Genomic DNA, 18,496 nt, shown 5'->3' with positions numbered 1-18,496 from the left:
GCCTGGACTTTTCCTTCTGCGGCAGCCCTTGAAGATTTTTCCTCCCTGTATCTGCCTTCCAAGCCTCCCTGCTTCCTGTTCCTGTCATCCCACAAACTGTTTTCTCAGCCTCATCCCAGGACTTTCCTATCGTTTGATAGGTATAGGCTTCCATTTCCAACTTTGTTCCTGCTCCCAGGACCCTGGGCCCTAGCACTGCTCAACTTGGGATGCCATGGGACACACACGGTGACTGTCCTGTCCCTGAGTTGGCCCTGTCTGTCACTTGTTCTTGGTAAGCACTCTCCTTGTGGATCCCAAAGCACATCTCGTGGAGAGGGGCCAGGCCTTGTAACCAGCAGAGCCTTGTGAGCTCCTGAGGGCAAGCCATGAGGACACTTCTCTCTCCTGACCTCCTCACTGGTCTGACACATGGTGATGGTCACATGGTGCTTAACAATTCCAAGAACTTGAAGAACTCCAAGGCTGGGTCATCACTGGAGGAAGGAAAACAGTCTGGGCAGCTTGGCTGAGGGTATTTGGGACTGCTGAGGATCCTTCACGGAAGAAGTGGTTCTGCCCCCTAGGGGGCATTTTGGAAATTTATGGGCTATTTTTTCATTGTCAAAAGGATTCGAGGGGATGGGGTGCTACTGGCATTTCGTCAACCTGGGCGGGATGCTAGACATCATGAAATGCTCAGACCTCCCTTACTGTGAAGAATTCCCAAGACAACTTTTGAATGACCAGCTTTATGTATATGAAAACCCTGTTTATCTGAGCCTAGAACTGTCTTTGCACATGTAAACGTGAAATAGTGTTTGTGCGTTTTGAAAAGACTCAGTTTGCTAGGAATTCTTTCCCATGTAAATTAAGACGACTTTGTTTTGCTTGGCACCTTAACCAAGAGTTTGTTTGCCATTTTGGAAAATCGGGTTACCAACATCAGAGTCACCGATAAAGCACCGATATCAGCTGGCATTGCAGCTATTGCAACCACAGCAATTCTCATAGGGTGTGGGATTGGACTACTTCATTGTACTTTATTGTCTTCTGGTTTAGTTGTGCTTAAGCCTTCACGTAATGAAATACATGTTATTATAAATTTTATTCTTTACAGTGAGCACGTTTCAGGTAGTTGTGGTTGTCACATGTGATGTAGGATATATTGTCCACAAGTTTCTTTTTTTCTTTTTTCTTTTTTTTTTTGACACAGTCTCACTCTGTCACCCAGGCTGGAGTGCAGTGGCACGGTCTCAGCTCACTACAACCTCTGCCTTCTGGGTTCAAGCAATTCTTGTGCCTCAGCCTCCCGAGTAGGTGGGATTACAGGGATGTGCCACCACATCCAGCTAAGTTTTGTATTTTTAGTAGAGGTGGTTTCACCATGTTGCCAGGCTGGTCTTGAACTCCTCACCTCAAGTGATACACCCAGTTCGGCCTCCCAAAGTGTTGCGATTACAGGCATGAGCCACCATACTGAGCCCACAAGTTTCATTTTGAAGTAATCCAGGGGCCTTGGTTCTGAAAGGGGTGAGGACTGTGGATCAAATAGTGATGGTTTTAAATGGGAGGGAATAAAGTCTGCAAAATTTCCCCAGATTATTTTGAAGAGCTCCTCTCCTCCCCACCCCTCCTATCCTACTTTCTACAGCCTGGTCTAGGGGCAGGAAATCTGGAAGATTCTCGGGGGAGGGCCCCAGAACTCAGCTCCCCAGTTAATGGCTGATGGAATTTGCACAACAGCTGGGCAAAGGTGAAAGGGTGGTGCCCTGCCCCAAATTCCTTATACCTTTGCTCCGCTTCATTGACACCCCCACCTTCTCCCCACCCCAGGCTTCACCCAAACTCTGACCTCTTACTCTCTCTACTTAACTCTGGTCCCGGGCAGCCAAGACAAAGCGAAAGGCAAGGCAGCATGAGCCGATCACCCCTCAATCCCAGCCAACTCCGATCAGTAGGCTCCCAGGATGCCCTGGCCCCCTTGCCTCCACCTGCTCCCCAGAATCCCTCCACCCACTCTTGGGACCCTTTGTGTGGATCTCTGCCTTGGAGCCTCAGCTGTCTTCTGGCTCTGCAGGTAGGAGGCAGAGGTGCAGGAGTTGGTGCTGCCTGATGGTGTGTGTGGGGAAGTAGGTATAGATGTGGCATGTGAAAGCCTCTGGAAGTATTGTAGGTATTTCCACTTCTCTGAAGACTGCCCTCCCCATTCCTCCACCTGCAGCATGTCTTGGTCATGGCTTCTCTGCTCTGTGTCTCCCACCTGCTCCTGCTTTGCAGTCTCTCCCCAGGAGGACTCTCTTACTCCCCTTCTCAGCTCCTGGCCTCCAGCTTCTTTTCATGTGGTATGTCTACCATCCTGCAAACTTGGATGGGCATCAGGTGAGAGGAACCTCCCTGGAGAGAGGGGCAGAGTCCTGGAGGGTAGGAGAGGTTTGGGGGAGGCTTGCTGGCTGCCACATAGTCCCAGACCTGCTGGGGCTGCTGTTCCTACAGGCTGCCTCTTGTCCAGGCTCCATCCTTAGAGTTCCTTATCCCTGCTCTGGTGCTGACCAGCCAGAAGCTACCCCTGGCCATCCAGACACCTGGAAACTGTGAGCACAGAGCAAGGGCAAGGGGTAAGGGTGGGGCTGGGTTCTCATCTGAGCGTGCAGGTGTAGGTGGGTGCAGAATTGAGATTGGGCAGTGGTGAGACTGTGACACTGTAGGGGGCTTGGACCTGTACCAGGAGTGGGACTGTAGAGCAATGGGTCTCCATTCCATTCACCCTTCTCTTCTCTATGCCCCAAACTTTTCCTAGCCTCCCTCATGCTGCACCTGTGTAGGGGACCTAGCTGCCATGGCCTGGGGCACTGGAACACTTCTCTCCAGGAGGTGGGTGTCTGGAGCTGAGAAGGGATAAGGGTGGTGCCAGGCTTGCGGGGGGCTCTTGTTTCCATTATGCAGAGACTGAGATGCTCCTGGAAAGGAGATTTGGGAGGAACCCATACCTAGAATTAGGAAGACCAGGCTGAGGCCAGTTTGACTGAGCAGAATGTTTTCTCTCCATCCTCTCCTCTCTTCTACCAGGTGTCCGGGGCAGTGGTAGTATCTGGGCTGCTGCAGGGCACGATGGGGCTGCTGGGGAGTCCCGGCCACGTGTTCCCCCACTGTGGGCCCCTGGTGCTGGCTCCCAGCCTGGTTGTGGCAGGGCTCTCTGCCCACAGGGAGGTAGCCCAGTTCTGCTTCACACACTGGGGGTTGGCCTTGCTGTACGTGAGTCCTGAGAGGCGTGGGATGGTGCCCAGTGGGGGTGTATGGGGGCACTAGGGGAGGGCAGAACTGCTGGTCCTATCAGATTCAGCAGCGACTGGAATAGGGACATATTTTATATTTGGAATCCAAGACTTTTCCTTGATTCATCTGGTCTCCTTGAATTTCACACTGTTTTCTGCTGTCCCCCAAGGTCACTTCCTATTCCTTCCATGGGAGTTTCCTTCTCTGGTATCACCCCCCGCTTTTATGATATTCTGCCCACTCCCACCTCCTTTCCCATCCCTCAGGATACCCACTGCCTCTGGCTCCTAAAGCCTTCTGTCTCCTAGGGTTATCCTGCTCATGGTGGTCTGTTCTCAGCACCTGGGCTCCTGCCAGTTTCATGTGTGCCCCTGGAGGCGAGCTTCAACGTCATCAACTCACACTCCTCTCCCTGTCTTCCGGCTCCTTTCGGTATGTGTGGGTCTGGGCAGGGCAGTAGAGGTCAGAAGGGCTGGCCTGGAGTGCTCACTCCATCCCCTCCCTTTTGGCTTCTGTCTACCCCTGCAAGGCTGGCTCAGAAGGTTCTGGGGGAGGAGTTCTTTTCTCAGTCTCGCCCCTCAGGTGCTGATCCCAGTGGCCTGTGTGTGGATTGTTTCTGCCTTTGTGGGATTCAGTGTTATCCCCCAGGAGCTGTCTGCCCCCACCAAGGCACCATGGATTTGGCTGCCTCACCCAGGTAGGTTTTCTCCTAGTCCTCCATTCTCTTGTTCAAATGAAGGTATCTATTTGAACTCAAAGAACTTAATGGATTTTATTTCTGAGTTAAATCCTGTGTTTTTTGAAAACATATAGGAGAGTGAAATTATCCGTCTGAGAGACAGATAATGCTAGCCCCTCACTGTAGGTGTTTTTTTGTTTGTTTGTTTGAGACAGGGTCTCACTCTGTCATACAGGGTGGAGTGCATGGCGTGATCATGGCTCATTGCAACCTCAACCTCCCAGGCCCAGGTGATCCTCCCACCTAAGCCTCCGGAGTAGCTGGGACTACAGGTGTGCTTTTTTTTTTTTTTTTTTTTGTAGAGACAGGGTTTCACCATGTTGCCCAGGCTGGTCTCAAACTCCTGGGCTCAAGTGATCTGCTTGATTAAATGCTGGGATTACAGGCATAAGCCACTGTGCCCCATCCCACTGCAGGTGTTTTATTTGGGTCAGTGTTAGGAGACAGACATCTGTTGTTTCTGTAACCCCCGATACTCACTACCAGTACTCCTTACCCAATGAACACATTTATGTTACCAGCCCCTATGGGCATTTGACTTGGCAACCTATGTATAAAGATTGCTTTTGAGGCATTGTATGTGAAATTTGCTCATTCTTCAATTTATTTATTTATTTAATTTACTTTTTGGGACACGGTCTTGCTGTGTTACCCAGGCTGAGAGCATTGATGCAAACATGGCTCACTGCAGCCTCAACCTCCTTGGCTCAAGCTATCCTTGTGCCTCAGCCCCACAAGTAGCTGGGATTACAAGCGTGCACCACCATGCCTGGCTAATTTTTGTGTTGTTTTGTAGAGACGGGATTTCGCCATGTTGTCCAGGCTGGTTGTTCATTAATTTAATAAGGATCTGTTGACTGCTGATTATGTGCTAGGCACATGGTAGAGGACATAGTGATGAACATGACAGAAACAGTACTTGCCTTCAGGGAGCTTACAGTCTATTGGGGAATACAGATACTAATTAAAGAGTCACCCGAGGAAATATAAAATTGCCATTGTGGGAAGTGTAACCAAAGGGAGATACATTGTGTCCTAAGAGCTTATAATGGAGGCCAGGCACAGTGGCTCACACCTATAATCCCAGCACTTTGGGAGGCAGAAGCAGGAAGACTGCTTGAGGCAAGGATTTCGAGAGCAGCCTGGGTAATAAAGCAAGACTCCACTCTACAAAACATAAAAAAATTAGCTGGGCCTAGTGGCACATGCTTGTAGGCCTAGCTACTCATGAGACTGAGGCAGGAGGATCACTCGAGCCCAGGAGTTGGAGGCTGCGGTGTGCTATGATTGCACCACTGCATTCTAGCCCAGGCGACAGAGTGAGACCTTGTTTATAAAAATAAAATAAAATAAAATAAATTAAATTAAAATAAATAAAATAAAATAAAATAAAATAAAATAAAATAAAATAGCCAGGCACCATGGCTCACACCTGAAATTCCAGCACTTTGGGAGGCTGAGGTGGGAGGATTGCTTGACCTCAGGAGTTAGAGACCAGCCTGGGCAACATAGTGAGACCTCGTCTCTATTAACAGTATAAAAAATTAGCCAGATATGGTGGCATGCACCTTTAGTCCCAGTTACTTCGGAGGCTGAGGTGAGAGGATCGCTTGAGCCCAAGAGATTGAGGCTGCAGTGAGCTATGATTGCATTACTGCACTTCAGCCTGGGTAACAGAGCAAGGACCTGTCTCAAAACAAACAAACCAAAAAACTTATAATAGGGAATTTGAATTTATCAGGGAGGTCAGTAAATTTTTTTTTTTTTTTTTGAGATGGAGTTTCACTCTTGTTGCCCAGGCTGGCGTGCAATGGTGTGATCTTGGCTAACTGCACCTCCGCCTTCCGGGTTCAAGTGATTCCCCTGCTTCCACCTCCCAAGTGGCTGGGATTACAGGCATGCACCACCATGCCTGGCTAATTTTGTATTTTTAGTAGAGATGGGGTTTCACCATGTTGGCCAGGCTGGTCACAAACTCCTGACCTCAGGTGAGCCACCTGCCTCGGCCTCCCAAAGTGCTGGGATTACAGGCATGAGCTACTGCACCCCGCCTAAGTAAAGATATTCTTGAGGATGTGGCCACTGGGTTGAGATGGAAGAGATGAGTAGGAGCTAACTAGACAAAGGCAGGAGGGAAGCGCATTCTAGTTGCAGGAAACTGCATATGCAAAGGCCCTGTGGTGGCTGGGAGCAGAGCATGTACAAAGGCCTACAACAAGGCCAGTGTGGCAGGAGTGAAGGAAGTGAGGCAGAGTGTGCTGGGAGATAAGGCTGCAGAGAGAGGGAAGGGCCAGACCAAAGAGGACCTTGTAGACCATGGTAAAGGGATGGGTCTTTCTCCTTAGAGTTCAGTAGTTTTGTCCCAAGACATTATCTTCAAAGACATTGAGGCATCTAGGATTCTTGTGGCACAGGCTGTTGGAGGCAGGGGGTACTCCTGACTTGAGTCTGGCCCCAAAGTGGCTTCTTCTCCCTCCCCAGGTGAGTGGAATTGGCCTTTGCTGACGCCCAGAGCTCTGGCTGCAGGCATCTCCATGGCCTTGGCAGCCTCCACCAGTTCCCTGGGCTGCTATGCCCTGTGTGGCCGGCTGCTGCATTTGCCTCCCCCACCTCCACATGCCTGCAGTCGAGGGCTGAGCCTGGAGGGGCTGGGCAGTGTGCTGGCTGGGCTGCTGGGAAGCCCCATGGGCACTGCATCCAGCTTCCCCAACGTGGGCAAAGTGGGTCTTATCCAGGTACGTGGACCTGGGATGGGAGTGGGGTAGGATGGAGCTAGAGGGGAAGAAGAAGGACAGGAACTTACACCGATTGATTGCCAGGTGTGCCTAGCACCTCACATCAACTATCTTACTTGGGGAGGTGCCTAAGATTAGACTTTGGGCTAAGAGAGTGGGGAAGTGAACAAATCACCACGGAACTCCTGTGCATGAGGCACTGTATCAAGGCTGGGGCAAAGAACCAGTCACATAAAGTTCTGCTCTCTTGGGGACTTCATAGAGGGAGAGGCAGACAGCTGAAGGAAAAAAGTATCTTTTTAAAAAAGTGGGCCAGGCATGGTGGCTCACACCTGTAATCCTAGCACGTGGGGAGGCTGAGGCAGGCAGATCACTTAGGCTAGGAATTCAAGACCAGCCTGGCCAACATAGTGAAACCCTGTCTCTACTAAAAATACAAAAATTAGCTGGGCGTGGTGTTGTGCACCTATAATTCCAGCTACTCAGGAGGCTGAGGCAGGAGAATCGCTTGAGCCTGGGAGGCAGAGGTTGCTGTGAGCCGAGACCGCACCACTGCACTCCAGCCTGGGCAACAGAGCGAGACACCATCTCAAAAAATTAAAAATTAAAAAAAGAAAAGTGAAGAAAATTTCAGAAGGCAATAAGTGCTATATAAAAAAATCAGGGTAGTGGGATGGAAAGGAGGCACGTTTAGATAGACTGGCCAGGAAGGCTTCTTGGAAGAGTAACATTTGAGCTGGGATCCAAATGATGAGAAGGAACCAGTAAGGCAAAGACCTGGGACAGTCTGAGGAAGTGGCTGTGTTTTCTTCATGCAGGCTGGATCTCAGCAAGTGGCTCACTTAGTGGGGCTACTCTGCGTGGGGCTTGGACTCTCCCCCAGGTTGGCTCAGCTCCTCACCACCATCCCACTGCCTGTGGTTGGTGAGTGGATGTATCAACAGGGCTGGTATTGAGCTGCTACTCCCCAGTGTGGCCCGATCAGTTCTTTAGGATGGCACCCTTTCCTTCTAAATAGCTTTCCTGGATGGATGGGTGGATGGATGGATGGATGGATATGAGCATGTGTCAGCCTCAATTTCTCAGCCCAACATTTTGGTCTTCTCTTGATTGGGCTTCTGGGCTTCCTGAAGAATCAGAAATCAGCCTCAGGCTGGGCATGGTGGCTCACACCTGTAATCCCAGCACTTTGGGAGGCCCAGACAGGCAGATCACTTGAGGTCAGGAGTTCGAGATCAGCCTGGCCAACATGATGAAACCCTGTCTCTACTAAAAGTGCAAAAATTAGCTGGGCGTGGTGGCACATGCCTGTAATCCCAGCTACTCGGGAGGCTGAGGCAGGAGAAATCGCTTGAATCCGGGAGTAGGAAGCGGAGGTTGCAGTGAGCCGAGATTGCACCACTGCACTCCAGGCTGGGCGTCACAGTGAGACTTGCTCTCAAAAAAAAAAAAAAAAAAAAAAATCATTCTCTTGGGTTTTATTTTTTTCCCATTACAACCTGCTTGCCCTGCAATACTCCATGCTATGTGAGCCCCCTTGACTCCTCTTGACCCCCTTGATTTCTTCTGTATGAGACAGGTGGGGTGCTGGGGGTGACCCAGGCTGTGGTTTTGTCTGCTGGATTCTCCAGCTTCTACCTGGCTGACATAGACTCTGGGCGAAATATCTTCATTGTGGGCTTCTCCATCTTCATGGCCTTGCTGCTGCCAAGATGGTTTCGGGAAGCCCCAGTCCTGTTCAGCACAGGTAGGTGGAAGGGAAGAGGCGTTGCTCAGTAGCAGGAAAGCAAGTTGAGGCTTCAGGCTGCCCGGACTCCTGGCCCCACAGCCTTCTCTGGGCTTTGGTGTAAATACTTCATCCATCTGTTTAACAGATATTTATTGAGCACTATGCTAGCCATTTGGAATACAAAGATGCCTTCCGTTATTACAGCATAGTACAAGAGATGAGATGTGTAGGAAAATAACAGGAAAGGTTCAGATAAAGAGCTACAGTGCTCAGTGGCAAGAGAGATAGCTTCTGTTTGAGGTGATCCAGTAACAGAGCTGGTCTTGAAGGATGGTAAGTTTTAAACATCTTTGGTGAGAAGAAGGTCATTCCTGATGGAGGAACCATCATTTATGCAAAGACACAGAAATGGGAAGTCTTAGGATATGTTCTGAGAGCAGTAAATTGCTTACTTTGTCTCACCCAGTTCTCAACTGGGTGATTTTGCCCCCATGGGGACATTTGGCAATGTCTGGAGACATTTTTGGCTGTTACAAATGGAGGAAGAGGGAGTTGTTACTAGGGTTTAGTGGATAGAAAGATGCTGCTAAACATCCTACACTGTACAGGACATCCCCCCTGCACCACCACCCCCAACAAAGAATTATCTGGTCCAAGATGTCAGTAGGACTGAGGTTGAAAAACCCAGGATAGAGCATAGAGGGTAAAAAATGGGAGATGAGGTTGGGGCTTAAATATTACGCTTTCTAGAGAAAGGGAACCTGGAATAGTCAAAGCATATATGGAGGGTGTGTGGATGATCAGAACACAGGGTGTTGAGCAGGAATCCTGTGGGAAAGGCCTGGATTTGGAAAGTGGAGAGTAGAAAGACAAAGGGTGAGAGGGATGAAATGACAATTCAGAAAGATCTGTCCTTAGTCCAAGGCTTCGGTTTAGGTCTGGGAGGGTAAGACTCCTGGGCTTGGATATAGGATCAGAGTTCCCTTCCTGCCTGGCCCCAACCCTTCATAGGCTGGAGCCCCTTGGATGTATTACTGCACTCACTGCTGACACAGCCCATCTTCCTGGCTGGACTTTCAGGCTTCCTACTAGAGAACACAATTCCTGGTAAGTTGAGGCTAGGCCCTAGCAGACTGGGGAGTGGCCAGGAAGCCATCCCTCCCTGGGATGGGCAATAGCCTGACAAACCTCTCTTTTGCAGGCACACAGCTTGAGCGAGGCCTAGGTCAAGGGCTACCATCTCCTTTCACTGCCCAAGAGGCTCGAATGCCTCAGAAGCCCAGGGAGAAGGCTGCTCAAGTGTACAGACTTCCTTTCCCCATCCAAAACCTCTGTCCCTGCATCCCCCAGCCTCTCCGCTGCCTCTGCCCACTGCCTGAAGACCCTGGGGATGAGGAAGGAGGCTCCTCTGAGCCAGAAGAGATGGCAGACTTGCTGCCTGGCTCAGGGGAGCCATGCCCTGAATCTAGCACAGAAGGGTTTAGGTCCCAGAAATGACCAGCACGCCTACTTCTGCCCTGGTTAATTTAGCCCTAACTCTCATCTGCTGGAGAGTCAGCTCCCAAACTGTTCTTTCTTGTAGGCAGAGGGTATGTGTGTGTGTATTACATGGGCCTGTCTAGAGGTTCCATTTCCCAATAGGGTGGGTTGCCTTTCCTTGTCTTAATTAGGCCTAACTGTTCCAGAGCAGAGGCCATGATTTAGTGGACCATGAATGAATGAGATTTTGCCTGTGTACTATCAATGCCACTTGAACCCCAGCATTCACTTTAATACTTACTGAGCATCTCCCATGTGCAAGGTCCTGGAACTACAGTGATAAGACAGGGTCCATGCCGTCTCAAGGCATTTACGGTTTAAAAAGACCTTTGTAATTACTAACGAAAGTGCAAAGCAGAAAGCAGTCTGTAATAAAGATTAAAATAATGCCGTGGGAGCAAAGAGGAAGGGATAATGAATTCTGATTGGGGACAGTGGGAAAGGCTTTATGCAAGAAGCAATGAGGATGGCCTTGACAAATGAGGATTTTTGGTTTTGGAAAATGGATGCAGAGAAGTTTTCAGGTTCGGGGTCCAGCTTGAGCAAAGCCATGGGTTGTACAAAGTCCAAGATAGCTGAGGGGTTTCAAATTTCTCAGTAGTGAGGGAGTATAAGTACGGGGATGATGGAGAAATGAAGCAGGAGAGGTAAAGGATGAGGTCGGACTATGGGACTTATGCCTGGGAGACTCCTTCCTTCAACAACTCTAGTGCTGGTGGAAGACCTGAGAGATCATCTACAGAAGTTCAATCCCTTATTTTGTTAAGAAGAGACCGGATAGGTAGGGGAGGGAAGAGAAGTGACTCAAGTTTGACAAATCCAAACCTGGGCTCCCCTCTCCTGCGCCTCGCCCGCTATTCTTTCTACTCGGCCAGCGTGACTCCAAGACGCGCCACTACCCCTCTACTAGCCGGCCGCCCGGCCTCTCCTCCAGTTACCCTGGCCACTGCGGCGCTCCTCTCATCAGCGTCCCAGGCCCAGAAGCCCCGCCCACGCCAGGCATAGGCCCCGCCCCTGTATCCCAAGACCCTGCCTCCTCTTGCGGTGGGGGGAAAGCGGCCTCTTACTTTAGGCCTTTCGGTTTGCGCGAGCGGGCAGGAAAGCGTGCGTGCGGCTAAGAGGGTGGGCGCTCTCGCGGCCGCTGACGGTAGGTGGAATCGCGTTCGAGTCCCGACAGGAGCAAGCCAGCGAGGAGCTGCTCAGACGCTGCGGGTTGGCCCTGGCTCTGGCCTTTTCTCCCTGGAGGGAGCGCGCGCTGCCGGGGTCCAGGGCAGGCCTCCGGGGGAGGGATGGGCGGGGCCGCGCGTGCGCAGTCCGCTGGCTGCTGCCCGGCGTGGATGGTAGGGCTCGAGTGAAGGTACTCGTTGGTCGCCTGTTTGGTGCGACGAAGCCGCTGGTGGCCGGCTTTGTTGCCCCTTGAAGCCGTGCCCCAGTGCAGCCAGTGCTGTAGAAATGGGAAGGCGGACGGCGAAGGCTGTTCTAGCTGGGGCGGGTGGAAGCGGGACGCCTGGCGGCTCCTGGGGTGGGGCTATGGTTGTGGGACCTAGGGTTCGCGCTGTCCCAGGGGGACCGGGCGGGGCCCAGCCGGGATGCTCTCTGGGCCTCTACCGCCCTCTGCAGGGCGTCGGAGGAACTGCCCAGAGGGGTCACTGCTGAGGAGCGGAACTCGGTGCAGATAAAAGTTCTCAAAGGACCCCTCCGCCGGGATGCCGCTCAGCGCCCCTCCACTCAAGAGAAATAAACCCGTGAATCTCGTTAATGTGAATGTTAAAGGCAGCCTTGAAGGAAAAAAGAAAAGGGTGAAGTGTAGAAGCCTTGGACGCAGAACGGGACGCGTGTGGTGGGAGCAGGCAGCCGGGGTCTGGTGCCCAATGTGTCAGGCCTTTTTATAGGGCTGGTTACTCCTGGCCACATTTTAAACTCCTCCCCCTTTACCCAACAGACAAACAAAACCCATCAATTTGAGGGTTCTGAGCTTCCGGGCTTTCCGAAGGAATGGGCTAGAATAGTAAACCCAATTTTGGCAACTGTTAAAGAGTACACTGGGGAGTGCCTATAAGGGAGATGAAAGTGTTTGGCGACTTTATTTGCGTTTGTGACCTTTGGCATTGTGGAGCTCTTGTCCGGCTAGGACTAGCTTAATCATCCCATGACCACTTCTGTCCCCATAAGAGCAGCATGTGGGAAATGTGACGGAAACACCATCCTCCAAACACAAGGCTTTGAGGATGCCCTAAAGAAAGATCACCACATATATGTATATATATGCATATATATATATATATATATATAAAGTTATGTCACAAGTCACAAGGGCACACTTCAAAAGCTAGGGGAAATGACTGTGTTAATCAGACTTAATAAGGAATTTCATTATTTACATTCTAAATTTTTCCTTCCTGGTACTTCTGTTCATTTTATATTTGTAGACTGGAATAATGAAGGAAATTGGCATCTTTTTTTTCTCCCCCACAGGAAAAACAATCACATTCTCTGTCAAGCAGCCGTAGTTCTGATTGTCTACTAGGTTAAGCCTACTACTTTAGCTGCTGAGATAGAAAAGTTGTTTTGCAGGGGTTCCAGGCTGGGCATGTTGTCATTGGTGGCAGTGCACTGGAGTGGGAATGTGGAGGATGAGTTAAGTGGAAGTTAATTCAGTCTTTACCTCTGTGATGTGCTCTGCCTTGTATTCATGATTTCCTAGTCATTCTGGTTCTTGTTGAAATGAAATTTAGGTCTTTTCTGTTGCTCCTGGACACAGGTTCTTAGCTCTTTTTTGTGTCATCGATCCCTGAGAGTTTGATGATAGCTGTAGACCTCTTCCCCCTCCCCGTGCATATATGCGTGTACACATAACATTTTCATATAATTCTAGAGGATTCACATGCATTGACTCTAGATTAAGAACCTGTTTTAGGGATTTTTAAAAAAAATCCTGAGAGCTTCCTAAACTTTGTTTTTAGATAATGATCAAATACTTCGAATTTCCTGGCCCTGACACTATGACTTACGATGTTTTATAAGACAAGAACTATTCCTTCTCTTCTAGTTCTGGGAAAGGATAGGAGTGACATATTTATTAGGAATGTGATAAAGATGGAACAAGAAGGGTTTAGGTTTCCACGTTATGTTATAGTATTAGAAAGCAGAAATACTAACAGCAATATGCTGAGGCTTAAACACTATGGAAGAAAGATTTTCTGTCCTCTAGGAATGTAATATGGGAAAAAAAAACCCTCAAGATTTTAAATATACTTTTAGTGGCCGGGAGGTAGTAAAGTCAGTGCTCAGCTGGTTGTATACTGGGAGAACGTAAATCCATGCCTTCTATTTTATCAGGGAGGATTTTCGTGAGATTTTAGTTGATACAGACTGGTTTGGGTGGTGCCCTCCCTAGGCCAGCATGACCCTGAGGCTCTTTACTAAATGAGGACTTTTTTGCAGATGGAAGAACTGGAGCAAGGCCTGTTGATGCAGCCGTGGGCGTGGCTACAGCTTGCAGAGAACTCCCTCTTGGCCAAAGTTTTTATCACCAAGCAGGGCTATGCCTTGTTGGTTTCAGATCTTCAACAGGTGTGGCATGAACAGGTGGACACTAGTGTGGTCAGCCAGCGAGCCAAGGTAAGTATGAGGAGAAGTACTGCTGTGTCGGGGATGTGAACATCAACCAGCTTGCTGGCCTGTAGTTTCCCAAGGAAGGATGAATCGGGTTGAGACAATTCCAGTTAATGTCCTGTACTTCTGCCTGGAATCTGTGTGTGTGTGTGTGTGTGTGTGTGTGTGTGTGTGTGTGTGTGTGTGTGAGAGAGAGAGAGAGAAAGAAAGTTAGTTTCCCTACCGTATGCATGATAATGAATATATTATTTGATCTAGATAGGCCTTTTGTGAATTATTCTTGCCCAAGGCAGAATTGTGAAGTAGGCCAATTGGTCTTTGTGACTCTCTTCTTTTTGTTTTCTTCTTTCCCCTTGTGATGTTTTTATCTTCTCTCCCCTTCCTCTCATGTCCATTGCCTTCGTGTTAACCAGGGCTTTCCTTTGCTGTTACTTATGAGGGAATTAGTTTCCTTTTAGCACCCTTACTCTGTACCACTGCTCTCTCTTTAGGAGCTGAACAAGCGGCTCACTGCTCCTCCTGCAGCTTTCCTCTGTCATTTGGATAATCTCCTTCGCCCATTGTTGAAGGACGCTGCTCACCCTAGGGAAGCTACCTTCTCCTGTGATTGTGTGGCAGATGCACTGATTCTACGGGTGCGAAGTGAGCTCTCTGGCCTCCCCTTCTATTGGAATTTCCACTGCATCCTAGCTAGTCCTTCCCTGGTAAGTGTAATTCGAATATGGGGTTGGGGGAGGGATGCCAGTTGCTTTGAGAGGAAGCTTTAGGTGCTTTTATTTTTTTTTGCAAACCTTTTTTGAAATTCTTCTCCAATCAGAAAACTTTCCTTGACTAAACAGAAGGCAAAAAGGATTCTTGACTGTTAAATCCTTTCCTTGCAAAAGGAGCAGAGTATTGAGTGTCTTTATTCATTAATTAATTTATTCAGCATTTTAAAAGCATCTACAATGGGCTAATTGTTGGTTATCCAGACCGAAAACAATATAGCCTCTTCCTGGAGTTCATAATCTAGTAAGAAGACAGACAAACAGGAAATTATGATAAAGTATGATAGGTTCTTTGATTGAGGTAGACCCTGGATGGTTGAGGATTGGAGAAAACCTCTTTGAAGAGACTGCTACTGAGCTAAGTTTTGAAGATGAGTAGGAGAAAATAAATAGAAAAGTCATTGTAGGCAAGAGATGTAGAGATGTGTAAGTGAGGAGCAAGTTCGGGAACTTCATGACTGCTGTGTAGATAGGAAGGCATGAGAAATGAGGGAGGCAGTGGATCTTGAAGGATTCTAATGAGTTTGGATTTTATCTCAAAGGCAACAGGATTCACTGAAAAACTTTAAACAGGAATTTAACATGATCCAATTCGTGGTTTATCAAGATTATTCTGGCAACAGGGTAGAATATGTACCAGTGTTAGGTACCTTTCTAAACATTATCTCATCATTTAATCCTCACAACTGTCCTTCAGGATAAGTACTATTATCCTTGTTTTTCAGAGTAGAATACTGAGATTGAAAATAACTTGTCCAAAGCCATCAGCTTATGAATAAATGAGTTGGAATTTGAATCCCAGATTAGTCTGGTCCAAAGCCTCATTTTCAGAGACTAGGGGGATAATATCCTCTACTCACTCATAGCTTTATATTTCCCAGGAGATTTTATTAGAAATTAAGAGTGGACGTTAAAGACTAGTTTTCTGGAATAACAGACACAGTTTTAGTCAGTAGCACTTAGGGGATAGGGTCTTCTTTGGGAAGCCTAAAAGTATAGATTTGTTAGCAGAGGGATCTGAAGACAAGAGGACATCATTTTTTTCTCTCTTCTTTAGTTTCCCACAGGGGATGTGATGCTTTGGCATCAATAGATGACTGGATAGAAAGACTTTTTGAGAAACTGTTTGCTGATGTTTATTTTATTTTATTTCATTTATTTTTTTTGAGACGGAGTTTCACTCTGTCGCCCAGGTTTGAGTGCAGTGGTGTGATCTCAGCTCACTGCAAGCTCCGCCTCCCGGGTTCATGCCATTCTCCTGCCTCAGCCTCCTGAGTGGCTGAGACTACAGGTGCCTGCCACCATGCCCGGCTAATTTTTTCTATTTTTTAGTAGCGACAGGTTTCACCGTGTTAGCCAGGATGGTCTCGATCTCCTGACCTCGTGATCCGCCCACCTCGGCCTCCCAAAGTGCTGGGATTACAGGTGTGAGCCACCGCACCCGGCCTGATGTTTATTTTTATTTTTATTTTTTTTTGTTTTTTTGAGACGGAGTCTCGCTCTGTCGCCCAGGCTGGAGTGCAGTGGCGTGATCTCAGCTCACTACAAGCTCCGCCTCCTGGGTTCATGCCATTCTCCTGCCTCAGCGCCCCCCGTAGCTGGGACTACAGGCGCACACCACCACGCCCGGCTAATTTTTGTTGTATTTTTTAGTAGAGACAGGGTTTCATCGTGTTAGCCAGGATGGTCTCGATTTCCTGACCTCGTGATCCGCTCACCTCGGCCTCCCAAAGTGCTGGGATTACAGGCGTGAGCCACCGCGCCCGGCCCTGATGTTTATTTTTGATCTGGAGCCCAGTAAAACTAGAACTGAGTGCTGAGAGAATTACTTATTTATTAACTTCTAAGGTCTATCAACAGTACTTAGCATATACTCACATTTGTTTATTTTAAATTAATTTCTTGTGAACTTTTCCATCTTGCAAATAAAAATACATAAATAAAATTTAATAAATTAAAAAAATAAAATTAAAAAATAAATAAAATTTAAAAAATTTTTTTGTAGAGATGGGGGGTCTCTCTGTGTTGACCAGGGTGGTCTCGAATTCCTCACCTCAAGCAATCCTCCTGCCTTGGCCTCCCAAGGTGTTGGGATTACAAGCAGGAGCCTGGCCCCATCCCATACTTTATCTATTTCGTTTAAAACATTTCAGCTTTCTAAGTAACACCAGGGGGCAGTGTTTCCTCAATAATGTTTGTTCTGGGACCAAACCATTTGGGCGGCCTTTGGGAATCCCTAGCAGTAGCTAATCTCATTTTGCATTACATGGACCTAGAAATGCGGAATATGTAGTGTGATTGTGGAGACAGTTCTCCTTGGAGGCTGATGGGCTCTAATAGTTTCTTCTTTCAAAAGACTACAGTAAGGAACACTAATATAATGATATTACAATTATATAGTATATTTATATTATAGATTAATATATAAATATATGTAATATATAATATATATTATATTAACATATATTATATGTTATATTAGTCTATATTAATATATGTAATGGTATAATATAATGTATTATATATTATATAATATATAATACAATATAATATAAAAGTATGTAAAGAAAAACTAGCTATTCTAGGCAAATTTCTCTAATTGGGGAACTACATTAAAGGAAAGAGACAACAGTGTTTAGGGAGGGATGAGTCTTGGTTTGCCATAGGAAGAAATTAGATTTGAGCAATTCATGAACAATTGTGCTTTAAGTTAAAATAAAATACTCATCATTAAAAGAAGAATGCCCTCCTAGGGAAACGCCTGAACCTGAGAGAACTTTATATGGAAAAAGTTAGAGCCAGTGGACACGGGTAAGGATGTAGGTGGATACTATTTCAGGCTTGTGTGTATGTCTGTAAGGTCACACAGTCATAATTTTTGTTTGTAACTCATTCTTGTGATCGTTTTCATTTAATTTTTTTGAATGAGTAATTCTTGAAAAAGGCAAACATTTCAAACAGCATTTAAGTGTATACAGTGAAAAAATAGATCTTTCTACCCCGTTCCCTAGTCCCTCCTTTTCCTTTTGCAAAGCAGCTACCAATATCAGCTTCTTGTGAATTCTTAAAGCTATATATGTATATACTGTATATATATCTTCATACGACCAAATATATATCTATGTATATGTGTATTTTTTGACAAATAGTATCATGCTGTACGCACTGTTTAGTACCTTCCTTTTTTCACTTAATTGTAGAACTTACCCACTGCTTCACTTGATGAGCCTTAAAAAAAAGAACTTAGAGATTATTCATATCAACACATTCAGAGGACCTGCCTTTGTGTTTTTTAATTGCAACATAGCATTGTATTTAATGAATGTATCATATATTTAATTGATCTGCTATCAGTAGACACCTAAGTCTTTTGTTGTTGTATACAGTTACTATCCTTGTATTTACTTTTTCTGCATGTAAATGTGTGAGTAAATTCCCCTAAGTGGAATGGCTGGGTCAAGGAATATTTGTATCTTTTAATCTTGCCACATAACATAATGCCAAATTGTCTTTCAGAGACATTATGCAGCTTAACTCCTTCCAGCTGTACAGGAAAGAGGAGAATACCTGTTCCTCATACTTCTCCAGCATAACATACTCACATTAACAAGCTAGTGGTTTCTAAGTCTGCAAGGGTATTATGGACTATATTAGGTTTTGGGTCTCTGTTTGCTTGCTTGCTCTCTCTCTCTCTCCGCACCCCCCCCCTCCCCCGCCCCTTTCTTTCTTTTTATTTTGAGATGAAGTCTCATCATATTGCCCAGGTTGGTCTTGAATTCCTCAACTCAAGTGATCCTCTCACTTTGGCTTCCCAAATTGTTGGAATTATAGGCGTAAGCCTCCATGCTTGGCCCCAGGTCTCTGGGTTCTAACACTGAGTCCATCTTCATTTAGGACAGACTTCATCTCTTACTCTTTCCTGTTTTCTGTTCTTTCTAGTATCTAATATAATTCTTGATATTCCACATTTTAGCTTTCAGATTTGTGATATCTTTGGACATTTTATGATTCCTAGGAGCTATATCCAAAGGTTTCTTAGTGGCAGAAAGAGATAGGTTTTGGAACCAGCAGACTTGAATTTGTAACTCAACTCCACCTCTTTGAGACTACTTGTATT

At 47.0% G+C, this 18,496-nt stretch overlaps 2 protein-coding genes across 5 annotated transcripts in view; both read left to right on the top strand.

Annotated features, from left to right (window-relative positions):
- Window positions 1-136: 136 nt before the first annotated feature.
- Window positions 137-10,959, top strand: SLC23A3 (solute carrier family 23 member 3). 2 transcript variants are annotated; one of them, XM_004033241.4, is made up of 12 exons: window positions 137-2,059; window positions 2,204-2,361; window positions 2,476-2,573; window positions 2,780-2,853; window positions 3,049-3,230; window positions 3,564-3,687; window positions 3,838-3,952; window positions 6,476-6,729; window positions 7,548-7,653; window positions 8,309-8,476; window positions 9,470-9,565; window positions 9,660-10,959. In XM_004033241.4, the coding sequence occupies exons 1-12, from the start codon at window positions 1,898-1,900 to the stop codon at window positions 9,953-9,955; spliced, it is 1,833 nt and encodes a 610-aa protein (XP_004033289.1). In that variant the 5' UTR covers window positions 137-1,897; the 3' UTR covers window positions 9,956-10,959. The 2 variants fall into 2 exon arrangements, with proteins under 2 accessions (XP_004033289.1, XP_004033290.1); XM_004033242.4 differs by lacking the exon at window positions 6,476-6,729 and having other exon boundaries at window positions 3,595-3,687; window positions 3,904-3,952; window positions 9,660-10,852.
- Window positions 10,960-11,005: 46 nt separating this feature from the next.
- The window catches only part of NHEJ1 (non-homologous end joining factor 1), an 85,192-nt gene continuing 77,701 nt past the window's right edge, over window positions 11,006-18,496 (top strand). For 2 of the 3 annotated variants that reach the window (XR_010129709.1, XM_004033244.5), the window contains exons 1-3: window positions 11,006-11,144; window positions 13,442-13,618; window positions 14,104-14,316. Coding sequence is in view for 2 of the 3 variants with exons in the window: in XM_004033244.5 (XP_004033292.1) it covers window positions 13,442-13,618; window positions 14,104-14,316 (390 nt within the window). In the remaining variant the exon portion in view is untranslated. Of the gene's footprint in view, window positions 11,145-11,307; window positions 11,355-13,441; window positions 13,619-14,103; window positions 14,317-18,496 lie in introns of those variants that run through there. The other variant, XM_019022178.4, reaches the window with a different exon arrangement.

This window comes from Gorilla gorilla, chromosome 11, assembly GCF_029281585.2.
Source record: "Gorilla gorilla gorilla isolate KB3781 chromosome 11, NHGRI_mGorGor1-v2.1_pri, whole genome shotgun sequence".
Lineage (NCBI taxonomy): Eukaryota > Metazoa > Chordata > Mammalia > Primates > Hominidae > Gorilla > Gorilla gorilla.
The sequence above is the reverse complement of the archived record's forward strand: the minus strand, read 5'-3'. Positions and strand labels throughout refer to the sequence as shown.

Coding starts and splice junctions, on each gene's coding strand:
- SLC23A3 (XM_004033241.4), top strand. CDS start 1,898: ATGAGCCGATCACCCCTCAATCCCAGCCAACTCCGATCAGTAGGCTCC. Junction 2,060..2,203: donor GCTGTCTTCTGGCTCTGCAG/GTAGGAGGCAGA, acceptor CTCCACCTGCAG/CATGTCTTGGTCATGGCTTC. Junction 7,654..8,308: donor CATCCCACTGCCTGTGGTTG/GTGAGTGGATGT, acceptor TGTATGAGACAG/GTGGGGTGCTGGGGGTGACC.